This window comes from Vitis vinifera, chromosome 14, assembly GCF_030704535.1.
Source record: "Vitis vinifera cultivar Pinot Noir 40024 chromosome 14, ASM3070453v1".
Lineage (NCBI taxonomy): Eukaryota > Viridiplantae > Streptophyta > Magnoliopsida > Vitales > Vitaceae > Vitis > Vitis vinifera.
Window position 1 is genome coordinate 98,550 of NC_081818.1, and position 23,211 is coordinate 121,760.

Here is a 23,211-nt window from a genome sequence, read left to right on the forward strand (position 1 = left end):
ATATTTCAGACTTTCAAATGGACATTATTTTACAAAATATTATATGACAAATCCAACATGATATAAATTCAATTTATTTTTAATGTGTAACTGATATAAGAATTCTAAAAATGTGTCATTTGAAGAGACATTATCTTTATAATAAATTCAATTTTGTGAAATTATTAAATATGTCTTCTTACAAGGTACCTTTAACACAAATTGATTCTTTTTTTTTAATATGTAGTTAATATGAAAATTATGAAATATGTTTTTTAAATAGACACTTTTAGTATAAATTCAATTTTTTTTAATATCAATCATGGAATATATCCCTTTAAGAAGCATCTTTAATAAAATTTTAATTTTATGAAATTATGGAGCACCTTTAATATAAATTCAAAATTTTCTTTTTGATATTTGGCTTATATGAAAATTGTGAAAGATGTATTAACATAAATTTAATTTTGTAAAATTATGAAATGTTTGATTTTATAAAATTGTAAAGGATGTTTATTTTAATATGAATTTCAATTTTTTTATATATATCTACCGTAATTTCCTCCATAGTTTTCGGGAGACCTTTTTAATATATATTTTTTTAATTAGCCATACAAGCTAAAAAAAAAACCGCGAGACACAGGAATAGCCAGTCGCCTTGAGAGACACACAAGAATCGCCTATCGTCTTTTTCTCACGAGTTTTGCAGTGAAGTAGAATATAGCTATGGCAGGGAGAGCGATAAGTCGATCCTGTGTTCTCTCTAACGCTCCTTGCTGCTATATCTTCCGCATGCATTTTCAGGCGTTTTCTAGGTTCTCATCATCGATACCATTGATAAACACTAGTTATTCAGGTTGTGGAAACCAGAGAATGTCTAATCCGAGGGTACTATTAAGGAACAGAGGCTGGGGAAGGTTATTTAACACTGGTGTCAACTCCACCGACAGGAGCAGCACTAAAATCAACTTCTCTCCCTCCGACTCCGACTCCGACTCGGAGACGATGATAAAGAAGACCAAGCACGAAATAGACAAGAGCAAACTACCACCTCCATACGATCCGTTCAGCAAGAAACTCGCGATAGAGGAGCCCAAAGACCCCAAAGACCTACAAGATATATTCCACAAAATGAGGACTGAGGGGTTGGTTCCCAACGCCGTCAAGATGTTCGACGCATTGTCCAAGGATGGGCTCACCCATGAAGCCATGGAGCTGTTCGCTCAGATTAAGGACCACGGCCACATGCCCGACGTGGTGGCGCACACCGCCGTCATTGAGGCCTATGCCAATGCCGGACAGAGCAAGGAGGCTGTGAAGGTGTACATGCGAATGCTGACCTCCGGTGTCATGCCCAATGCCTACACCTACAGCGTTCTTATCAAGGGACTTGCTGGGGACGCCAAACTGGGGGAGGCCAAGAAGTATGTCCTTGAGATGATGGGCAAGGGAATGCGCCCTAATGCTGGGACCTACACGGCACTGTTCGAGGGGTTCGCCAAAGAGCAAAAGGTGGAGGAGGGGAGAGAGTTTCTGGAGCAGATGAAGGCCAAGGGATTCACACCCGATGAGAAGGCTGTCAGGGAGATTCTTAAGAATAGAAGGGGCCAAGTGTTCAGAAGCATCATGGACATTCTGTTTGGCAAGTAGACTGATTTTGTAGTCCAAATTTGTTTTTTGACTCATGGGTATGGTAAGTGTTTGGCAAACAGACTGATTTTGTAGTCCAAATTTGTATTCGACTCATGGGCTATGGTCGGTTAAGCTGTGTTGTGTGGTCCTCCATGCCCGTTTCTCTGTTATATTTTCTAATATTCTCTCTGATGCAGCCTGCATCTTGGTATTTTGTTTAATTGATAGATTCCACCTAATATGAAACATCCACACAACAAAATTACTATCATGAGAATAATAATCTACCTCTTGGCTCCCTCAACGTTCCTCAAAGGTTAGCCCAAGGGATAGGTACGGTAACAAAGCGCACACAGAGTTCAACCACCGGATATTGCTGGTGGTCAAATGAAAATGAAATTTGCATTGGAGCATTCTCTTGCAGTGGTTGTAAGTGGTAATGTTTACACCCTCCCAACTTGGCCTAAATCTTTGAGTTGATGACATAAAGAACCTGAATTCCAATCACAAGAGACTCTTCCGTTTGTTAATGTTTCTTTGAACGGAACCAAATATGAACCTTAATACATTGGTCCTGAATTACCGCAATTGCTTTTCTCATATTTTCTTATAATTTTCACCAGCTTCCTGTTACATTGTTATCCGTTCAAGCTGTTGAAACAACACTCAAAATTTCAAAGATTAGAAAACGAAATACCGTGCAAATGGCAAATGCAAAACTTCCGCTATTGCTAAAATAAGGTTACCATTGCCAACTTGAGTTCTAACAAAAGGGGTAAAACAAGTTTGCCATAAAAGCAAAAGAATTTAACATCTCAAGCAACATATCGCATATGGTGATAGATAAAAGTCATTTGAAGTTGCTTTCTGTCGTAGCTCTTAACAGGAGCATTTCAATAACCTATTAAGCAGGCCCGTGACTAGACACAAAATGGTATAGGTTAACGCCCAGCAGGAGCAGCACTAGCCTCTGGCCTGCTCACAATTGAAAAAAACCTGATCCTGTTGACATCACAACTAATAGTCCCGCTTGTTTGGACACTCTGATGCTCTGTGGCCAGACCTCCCGCAGGTGAAGCATGAACCTCCAAAGCTTCTGTCATAATAACATCTCATGTTAGACTACTTTTTTTTTATAGGTAACATCTCATGTTAGACTATGAGTTCAATTATATCATTGCCGGTGGTTAGATGGCAATAACCTTAGATAATTAACATCTTCAAGACATAATTGATATTAGATAAAAAATTTATATTATAAAATTAAATTTGCAGGTAAAAAGAACTAAAATCATGAATATGGTTTAAAAGTAAGAAGAATTTTATATTTTTTTAAATAAAAAATATTGAAATGTAATATAATTTTTATTTTAAGCAGTGAAAAATAATATATATTTCATTTTATTTTTTTATTCATTTTACAAACTAAACTAAGTATAACATTACATATCTCATTAGATATGTTACTTTAAGATATCATATCAATTAAATTTAATATCCAATTGCATATGATATCCTACGATATACATATTTTATTCTATCCTATTACGCCTATCAAATGTAACCTTAATGCATAAAAGGAGGGGAAAAAACTCACCAAAAATGCTTATGAAAAGGTATAGCATGAAAGAATTACCTCTCCCTACTTCCAAAAGATGATGATGACCGGTTTGATCGCCTACCACCAATTAGCCAATCATCCTCACTGGTTCTTAAGTTTCGAGACCAATTATTATTGGATCTGAAACTCCGGCCACCACGCCTATTCAAATCATCACCACCATCGTCATCAGAGCCCCAGCTGCTGCCCCGACCACGTGATATCCTAGAACCTCTCCGTTCTCTAGAACCACCTCGAGAACTCCGATCCCTATTGGAAAATCTGCCGTAGTAGTCACCTGCAGGCCCATCATCTTGCAAAGCAGGCAACTGCCAAAACATAGCATTTCAGTTACTCAAAAGCAATTTAACACAGGGAACCTATCTCAAATAAAAATCAACAGCAGTTTACATAAATCAAATCATGGACAACTTGAATAAGTCTTCAGAGTCCAGACAGAGGAGGCTATGACAAGAAACATGACCAACATCTTAAACCAACCTTTGTAATCTTGGAAATAGTGTTCCCAGGTGGCATTTGCTTATTCAGCAGCTCTTTTGCAATCTCCTCTGGAAGATCAAAGACTGCTCCTTGAACCTGATCTCATTAAAGTCAATGACTTGTTTACAGCAAAACTGATGGAGACATGTAGGAATATAAATCAACAAAATGTTGTTGCAAATACGCACCCTTTCATCAGCAACTAAGTATATTTTTCCTAATTCATCAGCAGCTGTAGGATAAACATCAGAAAGAAATCCAGTGACAGATCTAGCAGAAAGGAACCCTCTAGAATAACCAGAATCACGTGTCAATTGTAATGTCACCCATCCCTGCAACAAAAATGTCCAATCCAAATCAAATAATCAAATACCTGCAGAAGGGATAAAAATAGATACTCTAAAAATAGGAAGTTAATGAGAAAAGAGATACAAAGTAGCCAAATTGGCATATTAGGCATCATGCCCAAACAAGAAGAAAGAAACAAAGATTTCTGCAATTGAAAATACACAAACATACTGAGAAGTAAAAAGAAAGCTGCAGATATACAACATGCACAAAACAGAATTCGTGGACTCCAAAGCCCCCATAACCTAACCACATTACAACAAAGACAAACCCCTGATGACTGAGCCCCACACACCCCACTCCCCATCAACTATTGCACTAAAAAAGTGACAGAATCTAGAACCAAAATCTTAAGCCATTCTTGGCACAACAAACATGCACCATGCAAAGCACATTTTAAGTATTTACTTCCCAAGACTCAAAACTATAAGGATTTAAGAGAAGTAACCAATATGATATTATATTTCTAGCTTTTCATGTTTAATTTACAGTTGAAGAGCTTAAAAGAGTTACCTTTAAGGAAATTCAAGCATTTCTAAGACTTAAAAGAGTTACCTGTTCATGGCTAATAAGAGACCGGAATGAAGGAGGCTGCGAGAAACCACTCAGGTGTGCCAGCGCAGCTGCAAGAGCACCTGTTCCTTTTTCTTCAATCAGTTTCTGTGCAGTTGGGGTAAAGAACTCCACAGACTCGGGATGAACTCCATTAAGAGTAGCAACAACTTGTTCAGCTGATGACTCCAAAACCTCTTCAATAGCTGGTGGGCTAATAAACTCAAATTTGCATCCCACATCACGTTCAAGGGATTTGACTGTTCTCCGCTGGCTACTAGTAAACATCAGAATGGCAGTGCCCTCTTTTCCTGCACGTCCAGTACGACCAGAGCGATGCACAAAAGTCTCTGGATCATTGGGCAATTCATAGTGGATAATCTGGAGAAAAAGGAGGTCCACATACTTCTGAATATGTTGAAAACATAATTTTGACTAAATGTTTAATGCAAAAAGGCCCCCAAGTTATCAAGTTTAAAACACTACACGAAACGCAACCGGAATCAGGTCTAGAAAACCATGCAAGTTAACTTAATTGCTGTCAAACATCAGAATAACAAGTCCAGACAGGACATTCAGTATAAATTAGCTCCACAATTTACTAAAGGTAAAGCATCCAAAGAAATGCTCCTAAAGTTAGGGTGCATTTCTTCTGAAACTGCATTTTTCTTCCCACTGTTGCTATGATACAGAGGTTCATCAGATTAAGTAATAAGTAAACGTCATAACTAAACCCTGATTTTTTTTTTATTTTTTTTTTTGTTGAAAAAAATAGTTAACCCTGATATTTTTTGTTCATCAGATTAAGTAATAATGAAATTTCATAACTAAACCCTGATTATTTCAATTGATTTTTTTTGTTGAAAAAACGGTTAGCTTAGCTCCCTGATTTTTTCAACTGATTTTTCCTTTTTGTTGAAAAAATGGTTAGCCCCACTGTTGCTGTGATACAGAGGTTCATCAGATTGAGTAAAAATTAAATGTCATAATTAATCCCCGATTTTTTCAACTGATTTTTTTGGTTGGAAAAATAATTAGCTTAGCTCTTATTATTATTAATAAATTAACTCAAACACCACATTTATATTAATTTTAAAAAGATATTAAGCTACATTACTTCTTAAAAAGTTAATAAATGATGAGTGATCATAAAAGAAATATCATCTACTTACTAAATCAACATTAGGAATATCAAGCCCACGCGCCGCAACATCAGTAGCAACAAGCACAGTGAATTTTCCTTGACGGAAACCATTTAACGTTCTCTCCCTTTGATGCTGAGATATATCACCATGCAGTGCCTCCGAAGCAATGCTATTTGTTAGTGCCATTGAGACTTCATCAGCATCTCGCTTTGTCTGTGTGAAAACAATGGTCTTCCCACCCTTTGCATAGACCTGATCACAATAGAGTACAATTCTATAATGAAAACTAAATCTCACAATGGCTCAATTAGCAGTGCCCCATCCAATATATTGGGTGAGAACAAGCAACCCAGAGAAACCCTTTTACCATTTATGCAATGAAGCCATCATCCACAATTAAGGTGGATTATACTTTCAAGTGAAGAATACCTTATGTCCATATTGGAATCCTCCACGATCTTTCACTATATTTTTCTACCAAATATACCACATGTGCTCTTCAAGATAAGCACAATTATTTACAATCAGTAACAAGAACGATAACATGGAAAATTTATGTCTTTCAGACATTGGGAAAAACTGTAATATGTATATGTTACTTTTGTTTGTGCAATACCTCCTATCAATTCCAGAAATGGAGGGGAAGAAGTACTACCAAATGACACTCACTATTCCTTTTCTAAAAAACCTACAGATTATGTGAGATGCTTCTCCTATCCATATTGACAGGCCATTTCCAAGGAATAATCAACTGCATATTATGAAGAAGACATGATATAAATTAATGTTGATTCTTGAATATATTGAGCAGGTTGAGATTAATAACATATCAAAATCAGAATTGCCTACTATATTGCATAACATGAAAGAAAACAATACCATTAAGAAGAAATCCACACCATACCGTTATAAGATCACTAAGAATGGTCCGCTTAGAAGTTGCAGTTGTTGGTATTGCATAGAGCTTGATGCCTTCTGCCAACTTTTCATCATGGTCACCCACCTAAGGGAAAAGCAGAAAAAAAAAAAAGGAAAAAGAAACAGTATTCAACATTTGTTCTCATATTAAATTGGCACAGGAAAAGATATTGACATACATGCAGAGAATCTCAAGTCAATATCAACTAGAAACCTTCGTATCTTTGCAAAATAAATGAAAAGATGATGAAAATCACTAGAAAGCAGAGGTAACAGGACAGTGTATGTTAAGTAAAATGTTAATATACCCTACTTAATGTGCAACAAGGAACCTAAAGCACTAGTCATCACCCTTAGCCCCTCGCAGTATCCATTTTTTATGTGTCAGAAGAAATGAGGAGTTACCCATGCTGAAATAGTGATCATAAGGCTTGACATTAATGGATAAAAAGTCAATTTGAGAGTTTTATTGTACCAAGCCAAGTAAAAGGGTTTCATTCACTGAGTTTAGGAAGTATAAATCACATAAAATACTACATTCGTCTGCAACTTCCCCATTCAAAATCAACCACAAAGTTTCACATAGCTCCAACAGTCCAGCTAAGAACATAGAGTCAAATTTCTATGAACAAAATAATGTTTAATATTTTCTCAACAAAATTCCAATTTTATGCTACATACTCATGCCTCACATGATATGGTAGCACTACTATCCGTCTTCCAGCTTCACACCAAACAATCAATTAGGAGGACCAATCAGCATAAGGCAATATTCCAGGCTGGGGATGATTACCAATTAACACAGAAAAAGAACCAAATAATGATCCAATCATCATATTGACTAGCTGAATAAGCATTTGTATTATAGAGAAAATCTTGAACTTTCTGCTTGAGTACTATCTACATTCTTGATAATCAAGTTTCAATTCAAAATGTGATAGAAGAGGTTTTGAAATGAGTCCAGAACTTTCATGGGTATCTTCAGAATTAAAAAGCTTTACCCGCCTACCAGATAATGTTAGATGTATTTCACTGTAATTCTACACTTGCAAAAAATGACAATATTTCATTTGCTAAAAGTCCAGGAGCACACATAAGATTACACAAACAGGTAGAGCAGCAGCTTTTAAGCTGTCCTCTGAGAAAAAGGAAACAAGTCAAGTTAAAAAAATCAAGCTGCCTGAGAAAATACCTTGAAGAACTCCTAGGGCCTCTAATGAAATATTCACAAAAATGTTTTGCAGCAAAATTCTTGCAGGTTAAATTTTGTACTGAAATTGCAAAATGATTTGTCATTGACTGTCACAACCAAATAAAAAGAACAGAAAAAGCAGTTGTTATGGGTTCCTCCAGTATAGGCATCACAAGTGAAGAGGAACAAAAAACAGAATAGGAGCACACCACAATGTCATCATTGCAAATTAAAGAAATGGATGTTAGGATAAACATTCAAGAGACACCATAAGCCACATTTTCAATGCTCAAATTCAATTAGTTAGAAGGATAGGCAAGTTCACAAAACATTTTCCTTGAATTATAGTTAGCCCTGAGGCCTAGCTTACATGGTCAAGGGTTTGGGGAGGGTTTTTGGGAGGTTCCAAGTTCAAGCCCCAATGGGGACAAAAATTTCCCTATCAAAAACCAGGAAAAAAAAAATCCCCTGAATTATACTTGGGAAGGTTAAGTAGAATACTAAACACTGAAGATATGGCTATTGGCAAAAAATAAATGGAAAGTGAAAACCGTGTTGCTTGGACCATATAGTTGGCATGTCGCACTTCAATTCAGTGATAGATCCATTTCCTTACCACCTTTAGTATGAACTTTTATCTAATATTTTTTTTCAAGAACATAATTATTGATAAATAACTTTGACACTGTTAAAAAAAGAAACTTTGTATTAGAGGAACATACTAAGAACTATATCATCCAGAGACTAACAATAAAGTTAGGTTAATAACCATACATACATGCATATATGAATAGCTTTGAAGAAGACCATCTATAAATTGTGCCTTATAGCAAATCTAAAAAAATGACTAAAATACATAAATCCACACCATATTCAATCCTGCCGTGTTGAGAAATAGGGAAGTTTGGAAAATAAGGAACAAAGTATTACCAAATCAATTGTCAAAGGATTGTCCAAATATTTCCTTGCAAGTTTCTTTACCCAAGCAGGCATGGTTGCAGAGAAAAGCATACTTTGGCGCTCAGATGGGAGTTTTTCTAAAATAACTTCAACATCTTCCTCAAATCCGACCGCAAGCATTTGATCAGCTTCATCAAGGACCAAATTCTGAACTTCTCCCAATTTGAGGCTGTTGCCCTTGATCAGGTCAATGATTCTACCTGGAGTGCCAACCACAACGTCAACTCCACGGGAAAGTGCATTTTGCTGTGTGATATAAGAAACTCCTCCATAGACACAAACTGTGCTCAAATAAGGTGCAGACTCTTTAATTTCCTTCTCCACTTGCTTTGCTAACTCCCTGGTAGGTGCTAGGACCAAAACTCTAGGAAGCCGTCCAGACCGCCTTCAAACACACAAACAAAGAAATGAAACCTCGAACCAGTTAACATAGCGGAGATTTTATGTGTACACGTCACAAGGAGTACCTCTGAGATGTTCTTTTTTCATCATCTTCACTGAGGCGTTTAATAATTGGGATTCCAAAGGCTAATGTCTTCCCTGTCCCAGTCTTTGCCCGGGCAATGAGATCTCGACCTTCTAGAGCAGGCACTAACACAGCTCTCTAGAATTTTAAAGGAAAAGCAAGAAGAAAAGCAAGTTTTATCTCAGAAAACAAAAAACAATTCAGAGAACGAGAAAGAAAACCCCAAAAATAAACTATCGTCCTATTGAAGGCAAATATGAGTCCAGTTTGAATACGAAACACTGAGATTAATAATTCAAACAACATTTAACTGCAATGAAACAAAGCAGAAAATGCATGTATACACACCTGAATGGGGAAGAGATGTGTAATTCCTCGTTGTTCGAGGGATTCGACGAGGCGCGGAGGCAAACCCAATTGGGCAAGAGCGAGTTCGTCTTCTTGGGCGGCAGCAGAGGCCTCAATTTCAGGGTCGTAGTCGTCATCTGTGTCAGTGACATCCAAAGGATCTTTAGAGAAACCACCGAGACCTTTGAAGGCCTCTTCACTCAGCACCGAATTAGGAGTAGCAATGGCAGAGGGAACGAAGGAAATGCCCTGCTTGAAACTTCTCCTTAGAGAAGCATCTGAGAGAACCCTGGTGTTTGGAGCTTTGAAAACGCCTAAGTGAGTCTTATCGGAGAATGGCAGAGAAAGGGAATGTGCAGATGTCCTTCTAGAAAGCTCAAGAGCCGTCGTCTGGTAAACAGAAGAAACGCCTATAATAGAAGAAGCCATTGATACCAGGGTGTGTAAAGTCCAGCCCCAGGTGCTAGAACCGAATAGAAGTAAAGGTTGGTAGTGACCCAAACCCTCTTCCGCCTTTTCTGCCGATGGATTGCGGAAGGGATTCTGTAGTTGCCCGGTACTAAGTTCAAAGTTCTCAGCCACTCACAGACACTAACCAACTTAGGAGAGGAAGAGAGGGAGAGAAGAAGAGAGGCGGCGTGGGCTACAGAGAGAGAGGAGGGATAGGGTGGAACTCAGATAAGGCCACCCCTTCGAAATGTATGGCGCTGCAAACCTCCACCTCGTTCCCAAGTGTCGGAACCACAGCAGATCCTTTTTATGCAAATATCTCCCAAAGTTCCATTCAGCCCCTGCCCTAACCCTATATAAATATCTTTCACCGTTTTTCTCGCCTCTCTATGTATTTTGCCCGTTTCTGTTTTTATTTTTGATTCCTTAATTATTTTTTGGTGGTGAAGGACCATTTGTTATGCACAAAATTGAATTTTACGTCTTACAGAAAATTATTTTTCTGAAAAAAAAGTTCAAAAAAATGACGGTTAAAAAATTATCTTATGATATACGGAGCTTTATGCCAATGCTAAGTAGGGAAAAAAATCGTGTTTTATTAAACAATTTTCAAAATTAAAAAAAATAATTTTTTCTTTATTTAGAAAAAGGGTGTGGACCCCGTATTTCGGTTCATGTGTTTTCTACTCGATAGCAAGCTCGATTTTTATTTGAAAATGATTTTATTTAGTAAACAAAATAAGAAAGAAAACTCTAAGTGTGACTCCTTATTTTAGAAAATATGGTCTATGAAAACTAAATCGGATTCGGGGGTCAGGTTACTTATCGAAAAGGTACGATGAAGACCGTAATACCCCTCTAAGTCCTTAAAGTCGGGTCTCTATTAATAAAATGAAGCTGATATGACAATCAATAGGATGCATAGAGAATGACCAGAATGAGAGTGGATGCGTACCTGGCCACGAACGAGCAATATGCTATCATAAAAATGGGGTAAGTGTACAATAAAGAGTACAAAACATATCACATGCATCACCAAACATAAATTAAAACGGTTCGAAGGAAAACTGGATTTTTGAAATTTATTGAAAAATTGGAGTCTTAGAGATTATTTGAAAATTGGAGTTTTAGAGATCATTTTAAAATCGGATTTTTAGAAATTAAATGTAAGAATGAGAATTTTAGAAATTAAATTTGAAAGAGATTGGAATTTTGAAAATTATTTGAGAGTTCGGGATTTTAAAAAATTAAATTAAGAAAATTGGGACCTTGAAAATTAAATTTTGAAATAAATCAGAATTGAAAATTATTTGAGAAGCAGAAACTATGGAAATTGAATTATAAAAATTGAAAATTTTGGAAATCATTCGAATGCAGAATTTTTAGAAATAAATGAATAAAATAATAACAATAATGATAATAATAATAAGTAACGGAATAAATGCGATAATTGGAATATTGGAAATTGAAAATTAAGTTCGGAAATTGGAAAATTGGAATTTTAGATAACTAAATTTGGAAAATTGGAATTTTAAAGAATTATTTAAAGACGAAATTTTAAATAAATGAATAAGTAGATAAATAAATGAATGGAATAATAATAATGACAAAATAATAATGATTGGATAAATAATTGTGGAAGTTAGGATTTCGGAAATTGAAAATTGAACTTAGGGATTGAAAATTTAAAGAATTATTTAGGGATGAAATTTTAAATAAATGAACAAGTGAATAAATGAATGAATGAAATAACGAAAATAATAATAATAGGATAAATAATTACGAAGATGAGAATTTTGGAAATTGGAAATTGAATTTAGAGATTGGAAATTTAAAGAATTATTTAAGGATGAAATTTTAAATAAATGAATAAGTGAATAAATAAATGAATAGAATAACAAAAATAATAATAATAGGATAAATAATTACGAAGATGAGAATTTTGGAAATTGGAAATTGAATTTAGAGATTGGAAATTTGAAGAATTATTTAGAGAGGGGATTTTAAATAAATGGATAAGTGAATAAGTGAATGGAATGACGAAAATAATAAAGATTGGACAAATAAGTGCGAAAAGTAGAATTTTAGAGATTGGAGATTGAATTTATAGATTGAAAATTTGATAAATTATTTAAAGACGAGATTTTAAATATATGAATAAGTGAATAAATAAATGAACGGGATAATGATAATAACAAAAATAATCATTAAACAAATGAATGTGAATAGTGGAATTTTTTAGATTGGAAAACGGAATTTTGAAAAATTGAACTTTAATTATTGGAATTTATAAAATAAATTAGTGGAATAATAATAATAATAATGAAAATAATATTGAAACGAATGAACGTGAATAGTGAAATTTTTTAGATTGAAAATTAAAATTGGAAATAAATAAATAAATATGGAATAATAATAATAATAATAACAAAAATACCGTTTAAACGAATGAACGTGAATAGTGGAATCTTTGATATTGAAAATTAAATTCGAAAGTAAGATTTTTGAAGAATTGAACTTTAATGATTGAAATTTTTAAAAGAAATAAATAAATGAATATGAAATAATAATAATAACAAAAATAATATTTAAACGAATGAACGTGAATAGTGGAATTTTTTATATTGAAAATTAAATTCGGAAATCAGATTTTTGAAGAATTAAACTTTAATGTTTAGAATTTTTAAAATAAATAAATAAATAAATACATATGAAATAATAATAATAATAATAAAATAATATTTAAACGAATGAACGTGAATAGTGGAATTTTTTAGATTAAAATTTTGAAGAGTAATTTAGTGATGAGATTTTAAATAGATAAAGGAGTGAATAAATAAATGAATGGAATAATAAAAATAATAATGATCGAATAGATAATTACAAAGATAGGAATTTTGGAAGTTGAAATTGAATTTAGAGATTGAAAAATTTGAAGAATTATTTAAAAATAGAAGTTTTAAAATTAGATAGATAAATAAATAAATAAAGTAATAATAATAACGAAAATAATAATAATTAAATAAATAAATATGAAAAACGGAATTTAAATTTGAAAATCGAAATTTTGAAGAATTATTTTAAAATTGAAGTTTTTTTTAAATAAAAAATAAATTCAAAAATAATTAAAGTTTGGAAAATTAAACTTAAAAATTAGAGTTTTGAAAAATTAAATTAAAAATTTTGGAATTTCGAAAACTTATTTGAAAATAGAAGTTTGGAAAGTTAAATTAAATAATAATGATGATGATGATGATGATGATAGTTTGGAAAGCTGCTTGTATTAAGGGATAAAGTGTATTAAGGGATTAGTTATTTGAAGGGAAAGAAAATTCCATCTCTCTGTTTTTTCAAGCATGTGGGTTTTTATATTTTTTTTCATTGTTCCCTGCTTTCTCAGCAACCAGACACAACATTATAGTTTCTTTAGAGATAAACAAAATAAGAAGCTATGTTTTGACTCTCCACGATCCGAATATGTGAGTTTGGGAACATAGAAAAGCTTTATGCAGTGGAAGGAAGCAGATTTGATGGCACCACCAGCGGAGCCAGTCTCGTGAGCATCCATGGTGGAGGGTGAGATAGGAGGAGAGAGAGGTGGAGTTGGAGATGGAGATGGAGATGGTCATGCATGGTATGCTATATGTATGTAGATGGTGAGTGGGTAGGGGTTTGAAGGATATGCATGAAGAGTGGTGGATGCCGCTGGTGGAATAGATAATGAAGGGTGGTGAGAAAATGATTAAAGGGTTAGAGAAGGTTTAGAGAGAGAAAATGGGTTTACGGGTTTAGTATGAGGTGGTGAAATGGGATGGTTATATTCATGCATGTGGTATGTATGGAAGATATGGAGGCTAAGTAGCAAATTATATGGGTATGAGGGATGGATTTGGTAGGTATGGAGCAATGGGTTGGATGGTTGGATGGGAACTAGGATAGCTGAGGTGGTGAGCATGGTATGGGTTCAATGTGGCGACGCATGACCATGCAAGAGTGGAGAGAACTGGAAACTCTCATTACCATAATCAAACATCAAACCAAAATGGCCAGCCTTTTACAGGGGAAAGATCAACAAAATTAGAGAAAACAAAAAACAGAGCAAGCACATGTTGGTAATCGTATTCAACTAAAACAAATCTGTGGTCCTGGATGCCCACAGCCAATCACAAAATAATCTTCATGGATTAACAGAAGACCTTACTTGAAAATCCAGAGTGCTAACCTTCCTCTCTCCCGTTCCCCTCGTCTGAATATCCCCACCCTGAAAAAACAAACCAGACCTCCAATGCCAACCTTTCTTCTCACTGCCTTTTGCCCAACTGCTCCTGTTCCATCCCCCCATCTCTTACTCAGAGATGTCTCTCTCATCAACCACCACCATGGTGAGTTAGTGACGTGTCCCATGCAGCTTCACTCTTCTGAAACCGTCCCCCACTCCTCCAAATGAAGATGCAGCTCACTCCCCGTTCTTCCAGTGCAAAAAAAAGGCCTTTGGTCCCTTAAGGGGTCAAAGGACTTTTCAAGACCCGAAATCATCTTTTAAGACAAATGATTTAAGTAGATAAAGAAACAAAGGGAACCATTACAATTTTAGAATTAAAAAAAAAAAAAAAACTGCATAAAGACGTCGTTGCTCTTAAAGAAGATTTTAGCCAAAAACAAGATGTTATGATTTCCTTTCCGTATTAAATTATTTTTGAAATGAAAAAATTATTTATTTTGTTTTAATTTTTAAATTAGTTTTATTAAGTAAACTTTAAAATCTAAAAAAAAAAAAATCTTTATCTTAAAATTTAATTGTTCTATTCATAATTGAAAACCATTTCTTGGGGAAAAAAAAACTCATAAAAACATAGAAAAAGAAATCAATTTCTTGTTTTTAAAATTAAAAAAATTAATTTTTCGTTTTCAAAATTGATTAATGTAAATTAAAGTTTAAGAGAAAATTCAAGATTAAAAAAAAAATATTTTCCAATCCTTGTTCAACTTAATATAAAATAATATTTATTTTTATACTTGAAAGATTTTCAATCTTAATTATAAATGGTAAAATTGGCACCTTCCAAAACCATAAATTTGAAAATTAATTTTGTATCATCACATTTTAAGGAAAATTAAACATGTCCATCCACGTTACAAAAAAATCTAACTAATTAAAAAGATGTTAAAATAAGAATCAAGATAGCCTCCATAAAAGATTTTTTATCCTTTTAACAAGGAGATAATATGTAGCATATTTTCTATTCAAAAAAATACATCACATCAATTCTTTCTAAAAATATTTACGCAATTTTAAATTATACATTTACAAGAATTAAGCAATAAAAAGTGGAATTTGTTATAACAATAGATATTTTTTTCATAATAATTTAAATAAGATTAAAAAATAAATTATGTTTCAATTAATTTTAAATTTTATCTTAAAAATCGATTAAAATATTTTTATTTTTATTTTTATCTTTAAATCTTTACAAATAAATTGATAAATAAAAAAAAAATAATTCAAATGATAATTTTTTCTTCCATTTTTAAATTTATCTTCAAAAAACCTTTGTAATCTATTTTTATATTTATTAGATTCTAAAGTTTAACACTTTGTTTTTTTATTTATGTTTATTAAAAATACTAATATAAAATTTATAAATGATTAAAATAAATGATTTACACATTTTTATTTATTCAATTTTCAATTGTAATAAAAGATAATGGCAGAGAAGTTTTGCATATATGATTTTTAGGCTAAGACAATTTTTAGCATGTGTGGACCCCGTATTTCTGTTTATGCACTTTCACTCGATGGCGAACTCGCTTTTTATTTTAAAAATGATTTATTACTTAGAAAATGACTTAGAGTTGTTACTTATTTTTGTTTTATTTTTAAAGGCTAAACAAAATAAGAAAGAAAACACTTAGTATGACTCTTTATTTGGAAAATGTGGTCTGTGAAAAACCAAATATGAGCTCGGAGGTTAGGTTACTTATTGGGAAGGTACGGTAAAGACCGTAGCACCCCTCTAAGTCCCTAAAGACGAGTCTCTACTGATGAGATGAAGCAAGTATGACAATTGATTGATCAAATATGGATTCCGAATGAATATCAATCAAAACAAAATAATCGAATGAACAAGAGAGGCAAAAAGCGTACCTGAGTGATGAGCGGATTTACTTCAAAGAAAACAAAGGTTAGTAAACAAGTACAGAATAATCGCATGCATGTCATAGAGTGGAATAAGTCAATCATGTATAGCAATCAATCAATCAATGAGAGCATCACATATGTTGGGCCCCCACTAAAGCCCGATTTATTTTTACATAAATTAATCCCATGAATTTCCATTATTTGGAATTACGGAATTAAATTCATGCTTACTTCAAAACATTTTTAAAAATCAAGGAAAATATAAAAGTGGCTTGCTAGAAAGAAAATGACAGCAAAATTTTATTGGAAGTGAGATTTTTATAACCTAAAAACTCTAGGGATGAAAAATTGTGGGGTTGAGATTATTTTAAAAATACTAGAATTCGAGAAATTATTTGAAGAAATGGATTTGGAAAATTATTTTCAAAATCAAAGATGATGAAATGGGAGATGACACGTGGCCTAAAGGTGGCCATGCTCTGGTGGACCCAGAGACTTGAATGAATGCGGATTTTTCAACTCTGATTCCATCTTTTGCCAGAATATCATCAGCCTAGAGTACTAGGCCCATCACTTTTAAGAAAGTTGTGGTAGTCACATTCCCTTGGATGTAAGGAGCTTCAATGCACCAATCCTTTTTTGTAAAGCAACATCAGATTATTCACTTGTCTTCCTCACCTAGTGCCTTGTCCCCATTTTTCCTTTGTTGGAACCTTGACTCACCTTGCATGGACGCTGGCAAATCTTTGATCATGTCGGTCTGGCTAGTTGAATCTTTTCTAGTGTTCTGTATAGGTAATTGAAGAGCAAAGACCAAATTTTGATCATCTGCAACTGTCCCAGACGTACCTATGTCTCTTGTGGCGAAGCTAGTGGCAGGGTCTTCCATAAACATTGCAAGGGCCTGATGTAGCAAAGCATTCCCATATAGAAGAATGTAATTCATCAAGAGTGAAAAGTGCGGCGGCTGCTAACGAAATAATTCCTTTGTTTCAGGGGTCAACCTTGCCTCATCAGGAATTTTAAGTGATTTTTCCAATGCACAAACTTTCTGCGTGTTGTTATTGGGTTTTTAGAATAGAATGGGGAATGTCCAACAAACATCTCATACATAACTGCACCTAACGATCACTAATCACATCCCATGCCATATTCTTTCTTCAATAATACTTCTGGAACAATAGAACTCGACGTGTCTTCCATGTAGAATGCCAACGTCCTGTTTTTCTACCAATGTCGACTTTGTTCAAGGGAATTTTCCAATGTTTCACATGCTCATAATGACGACAACTAGTTTGAGCTCCATAATTTCCAAAAAACCTGTGATGGATCAGATTTCCATATTGCATTCTGAAATGTGCCAGAACTCATGCTGCTGCTTTCATTGGCACCAAACTGATCAACCTCACCATTGGCAAATCTGTTGCCACCATCAGCATTGACAGTAGAGTTCTTCAAAGCCCTCCATGAACCTTTGTCAAGCTGGTATTGTAAATCACTAGCTTCAAACGGGTTTCAGGTGAGAAATTCTTTTGGTTAACCCAAATCATCAATCTTAGAGCAGTTCCTAACATAAGGCAAGTCATCTTCAAGAAGCTTTCTTCCTATGTTTGTCCCATCCTCAGCATTAAATTCAATGCCTTTTATATTTATGCTTTTCTCAGTAAACTGCATTTTCCTTTTCATATCTTGCACAATTATTTAAAGGTTGATCAATTTCTAGGTGTTTTGCAAGATTATAGTCTTTCTCTGCAACCCATACCACGGAAGCAGCAAAACCAAAGTATACAGAAGCTAGAACCATCATGGACCAACTTGGTTTCACATTTGCAGACATGAATAACCAGTAACCAGGAGTTCTAAGCGAGCATTCTTTGACCCATCATCCTGTTCATGCTCTGAAAGAATTCCCAAGCATCTTCTAGAACTTCTCATAGTTAGATAACTTTTCGTCATTCAAGGTCAAAGCAGCAATAAGGTTAGCATTGGAGAAAACCAAGCCTGTATGGCATTTGGTGAAGTTCTCATGCAACAGTAAAGCACCCGACATCCTCACCAATTCCTACACAAGTAGATTACCCCAGACCAACTACAGTTGTTTGGAAAACCACTTTCATATGTCAATGTACCAAATCAGGAAACAATTCCTTTACGTCCTGGTTTATGAATGTACCCAGGTGATTATTACTCAAAAAGAGCATATTTTAGATAATAATTCTCATAAGTTTCACATCTTTTGAATAATAATTATGCCTAAAACACTCAATTAACATGTTTTTGCCCTTGCAAGAGTTACTAACAAGTTTTATGAAGTTTTGGAGTCATTTCAAGGTATGATTTTGATAAATTTGTGTCAAAAGAGATGAATCAAATTGAAGAAAACAAATAAAGTTGATGATGATCCAAATACACAATGAAAGAAGTAATATAATTGGTTTGGACCAAGCTTTGGAGCTGAATTGAAGGTGGTGGAGGTGGATTAAAAATGAAGAAATGGGAGAAATTGCAAAGAGAAGTCGAAAAACATGTTTTTGAATTTTGCATGACCATGCGAAATTTTCGCACAGTCATGCGAAACGCTCTAAGAAGACGAAAATAATGCTAATGGATCCTCCACTTCGCACCATCATGCGAAATTGCTGGGGCTCATGCGAAAATGTATTTTCTCCAGATTCCTTGATAAAGAAGCCTCTAGAAGACCTCTGAGATGATGCCAAGTATCCACTTTACCTTAGCCTATAAATAGAAACTTGATTGACTCATTTAAGAACTTTTGATACATTTCCTAATTGTAGAACTTTTTAGACTTCTTCTCTCTATATAATTCTCTACTTTCCTTCATTTTCTCTCATTTTCTCGGTAACTAAACATGTCTTGTGAGATCAAATCTCCAAACATGAGTGGCTAAATCTCGTTTTTCTCGGAGGAGGGAGGATCTAAAGACAAGATTTATGGTGAATTAGAGAATTGAGCTTGAATTGCAAAGGTAAATTGATCCAATTGATTGATTAATTAAAATTTGAGGATTTTTCTCTTCAAATTGTCTTGGATGATTACTACAATGCAAGCTAGGTAGATTCATCAAATTCTTAATGCTAGATTTGATGAGATTGAATAGTTGCATTGTGTGAATCATTGGAAGATAATTTAAGATGAATTGAATATATGATTTGAATTGATCTCTTGGATTAGATTACTTAATTTGAAGATAAATTAGATATAGACCTAAAGCTAAATAAAAAATCGGTTTAGATGAAAATTAGATCTCAACATCTATTCACCATGGAAATTGCTTTCTAGAAAATCCTAACTTCGAGAATTTCACCTCCTATTAATTTTTTTCTCTTTTACACTTCATTTTCCTCTCAATTTGAAATCATTATCATTTTGAAATTTTGTCATGCATTTTCAAATCAATTTCACTTGATCACAATCATTTCTTATCATCTCATTCAAGCCTTAATTACCGAGAATAATCCATCATTGTGGACGATACCTAAAAACCACTATACTACAGTAGTTTGTACTAAAACCACTTTTTGATCGGGTACAAACTGCTATAGAATAGTGAATTAGGTTATAAATTTTGTTTTGATCCAATAAACGACAAAATCATGAGCGATAAAAAATGGCACTGCTGCTAGGGATGGTGCCTAGGTGATTAAGGCATGTTTTTTTTTTTGGTGAGGATTAGCCCTTGTGATCCACATCACAAGATTGGTGAAGTTCTCTTTACCGATTCTCTATTTTTCTTATTATTTTTTTATTCCATTTTTATCTTTTATTCCTCTTTTGTTCTTCTTGGTTTGTTTTGGTTTTTCTTGACTTGTTTTGTAGGCTCTCCATTGCATGCTACATTGAGAATAAAACTCAAAGGAGAGATTGAAAATGACTTATATTGCTAATCATTTTTGGTTTGTGATCCAATTGTTGAGAAAATGGAAAATCAATGGGAAAATCAACAAACTCAACAAGGACCAAACAATGGCAATTCTCACATGTCTAGATCAATGAGATAATATATGCATCCTCAAAGGATTGGCATGGGATCATGTATAGTTTTTCCTAATGAGCTTATTGTGATAAAAACTCACTTGGTACCCTTTTGACCTCAATTTCATGGAATGGAGAATGAGAATCCTTATACTCACATCAAGGATTTTGAAGAGGTTTGTCATACATTTCATGAGGGAAACACATCCATTGAGCTTATGAGATTGAAGTTTTTTCCATTCACATTGAAGGATAAGGCTAAGTTGTGGTTCAACTCATTAAGGCCCCAAAGCATAAGGTAATGGTTGGAACTACAAACAACCTTCTTGAAGAAATTTTTTCCCATACATCGCACAAGTGGCTTGAAAAGGCAAATTACCAAATTTGCGGCATTGAACAATGAAATTTTTTATGCTTGTTGAGAAAGATATATGGAAGTAATCAATGCTTGTCCTCATCATGGTTTTGACACATGGATGTTGGTGAGTTACTTCTATGAGGGCATGTTGCCAACTATGAAGCAATTGCTAGAAACCATGTGTGGAGGTGACTTTATGAGCAAAAGTCCCGATGAAGCCTTTGAATTTTTGAATTATGTAGTTGACATATCAAGGTAGTGGGATGAGTCACATGAAAGGGATTTACACAAGTCCAAGTCTCAAAACAATTCAAAAGGAGGAATGTATATGTGGAATGAAGATGTTGATCTACAAGCTAAAATGGTAGCTTTGACAACAAGGCTAGAAGAACTTGAAGTTAAGGGATTTCATGAGGTGGATGCAATATATGATAATCCAATTTACATGGAGCAATGTTCTAGTTGTCAATCTATAGAACATGAAGTGAGTGATTGTCCTACAATACCAGCTATAGGGAAAAAACTTGTTGAGAATCATCCAAACATGTCATGGAATTGTGGACAAGAGCAATTTTCTTTAAGGCAATACTCACAAAGCCAACAATTCATGGAAGACTCTCCACAACAAGTTTCTTTGGTTGAGCAAGCTATTGTAAACTTGAGTAAAATTTTGGGTGATTTTATTGGTGATCAAAAGAATATCAATATTCAAGTAAACCAAAGGATAGATCATGTGGAGACATCTTTCAATCAGAAATTTGATAGCTTGCAAACCAATCTCACACAAAAGATTGATAATATGCAGCTTGCTATTTCTAAACTCACAAGCATGCATATGGTGCAAGAAAAAGGAAAATTCTCTTCACAACCCCAACAAAATCTAAGTGGAGCCCATGAAATTGGAGAGACAAGTGAAAGTTCTATTAAGAAAGATGAAGTCAAAGCAATCATTACCTTAAGAGGTGGTAAGCAAGTTGATCAACCTATGCCAAAACCAAAAGAGAATAAAAGAGGGAAACAAAAGGAAAATATGAAAGAACAAGAAAAATGGAAAGAAGTGAATGAGGATGATAGATCAAAGGAAAATGAGATTGTTAAAGAAGAGGTTAAGAAGAAAGATATGCTCTTAGCTCCACCTTTTCCCATGGCTCTTCAATCCAAAAAAGTGGCAAATAATGTTCCAAAATTTTTTGAAGTTCTCAAGCAAGTAAAAGTCAATATACCACTCCTTGACATGATAAAACAAGTTCCAGCCTATGCCAAATTTCTTAAGGATTTGTGTACCATAAAGAGAGGGATGCATTTGAAAAATAAAGCTTTCTTGATTGAACAAGTTAGTGCAATCATCCAATGCAAGACTCCAATCAAGTATAAGGATCCGGGATGCCTAACTATCTCGGTGAATATTGGCAACACTTTTGTAAAAAGAGCACTTTTAGACTTGGGGGCAAGTGTGAATCTTCTTCCCTACTTAGTATATAAGCAATTGGGGCTTAGAGAACTATAGTATACTTCCATCACACTTTCATTGCGGATAGATCAGTCAAGTTTCCAATAGGAATTATTGAAAATGTGTTGATCCAAATCGATAATTTCTATTATCCAGTTGATTTTGTGGTGCTTGATATGAAACAAGGAACTAGTGGACTCAACCATGTTCCTATTATACTTGGCCGACATTTCCTTGCCACAGTAATGCATTGATTAATTGTCAAAGTGGGGTGATGCAACTTACCTTTGGTAACATGACAATTGAGCTGAACATTTTTCATTCATGTAAGAATCATGGAACCAAAGAGGAGAAGGAACTTAAAGAGGCTTATTTGATTGAATTCCCTATAGAAAAGCTAGTGAAAGAAAATATTGAAGATAATTTTTCAAGATGCCCACAAGCAAAGCACACTAATAAAAAATGCAGTATCATCTGACTTGACTCCACCTCTGCTTTTCCTCTCAGACCAAAAATCCATTCCCTTGATTTCAATTCTGTTACATTGCTGAGAAACAGGCTTTCCTGAACTAGTCTCTCCATTGGGAAGCCAATATTCGGGTTCTCCTTCCTTGCATTTATGAACAATCATAACACCCATATCCCCAGTTTTAGATTGGGTAAATTGATGTGTCTGTTTTCAATATTTGGACAGGAAATTTTGAAGTGGACAGTGACGGAATTTTCGGTACTCAAGGTGCAAACCCATATTGAATGACATGAACCCCACTACATCAAAACTATCATAGACCTCATTATATGATGTGAAGATTGTAGTGGGGCTACTTTCGTCTTCAAGCACAACAAGTTCTGAGGTGGAACCATGTGAAACATCCCATAGATATATAGTGCCTCCAAGAGTAACAACCAGAACGTTGCTGCTATCCCAGTCCAGTAAGTTCAAGTGATAGTCATCCACCAGGTTAGGAGCAGCCAATGTTCTCTCAAAGGGTGATACATAGACCAAGGCATTTCCATAACTAGATGCACATGAGCAGAGGAGTATGGGGAATGAAATAGCTAAAAACAGAGCAAGAATGAGAGACTCAAGGAATTATTAGGCAAAACCTCGTTTCATGAGCAATAAACGGGCAGAGGCAAATGTGAGACAAACTGGAAGTCCATAATACAACTATCAAAC

At 34.4% G+C, this 23,211-nt stretch overlaps 2 protein-coding genes across 2 annotated transcripts; one reads left to right on the top strand and one right to left on the bottom strand.

Moving 5' to 3' along the window:
* Positions 1 to 586: 586 nt before the first annotated feature.
* LOC100256219 (pentatricopeptide repeat-containing protein At4g38150) lies at positions 587 to 1,832 on the top strand. Its single transcript, XM_002278240.4, has one exon. The coding sequence runs from the start codon at positions 706 to 708 to the stop codon at positions 1,627 to 1,629; it is 924 nt and encodes a 307-aa protein (XP_002278276.1). The 5' UTR covers positions 587 to 705; the 3' UTR covers positions 1,630 to 1,832.
* Positions 1,833 to 2,337: 505 nt separating this feature from the next.
* On the bottom strand, positions 2,338 to 10,514 carry LOC100251060 (DEAD-box ATP-dependent RNA helicase 3, chloroplastic). The gene is made up of 10 exons (XM_002278282.3): positions 9,642 to 10,514; positions 9,295 to 9,431; positions 8,798 to 9,212; positions 6,662 to 6,760; positions 5,785 to 6,009; positions 4,616 to 4,993; positions 3,901 to 4,044; positions 3,713 to 3,808; positions 3,248 to 3,540; positions 2,338 to 2,707 (listed from the first exon to the last, which is right to left on the bottom strand). The coding sequence occupies exons 1-10, from the start codon at positions 10,068 to 10,070 to the stop codon at positions 2,629 to 2,631; spliced, it is 2,295 nt and encodes a 764-aa protein (XP_002278318.1). The 5' UTR covers positions 10,071 to 10,514; the 3' UTR covers positions 2,338 to 2,628.
* Positions 10,515 to 23,211: the final 12,697 nt, after the last annotated feature.

What these genes read in the sequence shown, in the direction of transcription:
- LOC100251060 (XM_002278282.3), bottom strand. Translation starts at nt 10,070, where the DNA reads ATGGCTTCTTCTATTATAGGCGTTTCTTCTGTTTACCAGACGACGGCT. An exon ending in CTCTTATTAGCCATGAACAG is followed by an intron (nt 4,045 to 4,615) that starts GTAACTCTTTTA and finishes TTTTTGTTGCAG; the next exon opens with GGATGGGTGACATTACAATT. An exon ending in CTATTTCCAAGATTACAAAG is followed by an intron (nt 3,541 to 3,712) that starts GTTGGTTTAAGA and finishes ATGTTTTGGCAG; the next exon opens with TTGCCTGCTTTGCAAGATGA.
- LOC100256219 (XM_002278240.4), top strand. Translation starts at nt 706, where the DNA reads ATGGCAGGGAGAGCGATAAGTCGATCCTGTGTTCTCTCTAACGCTCCT.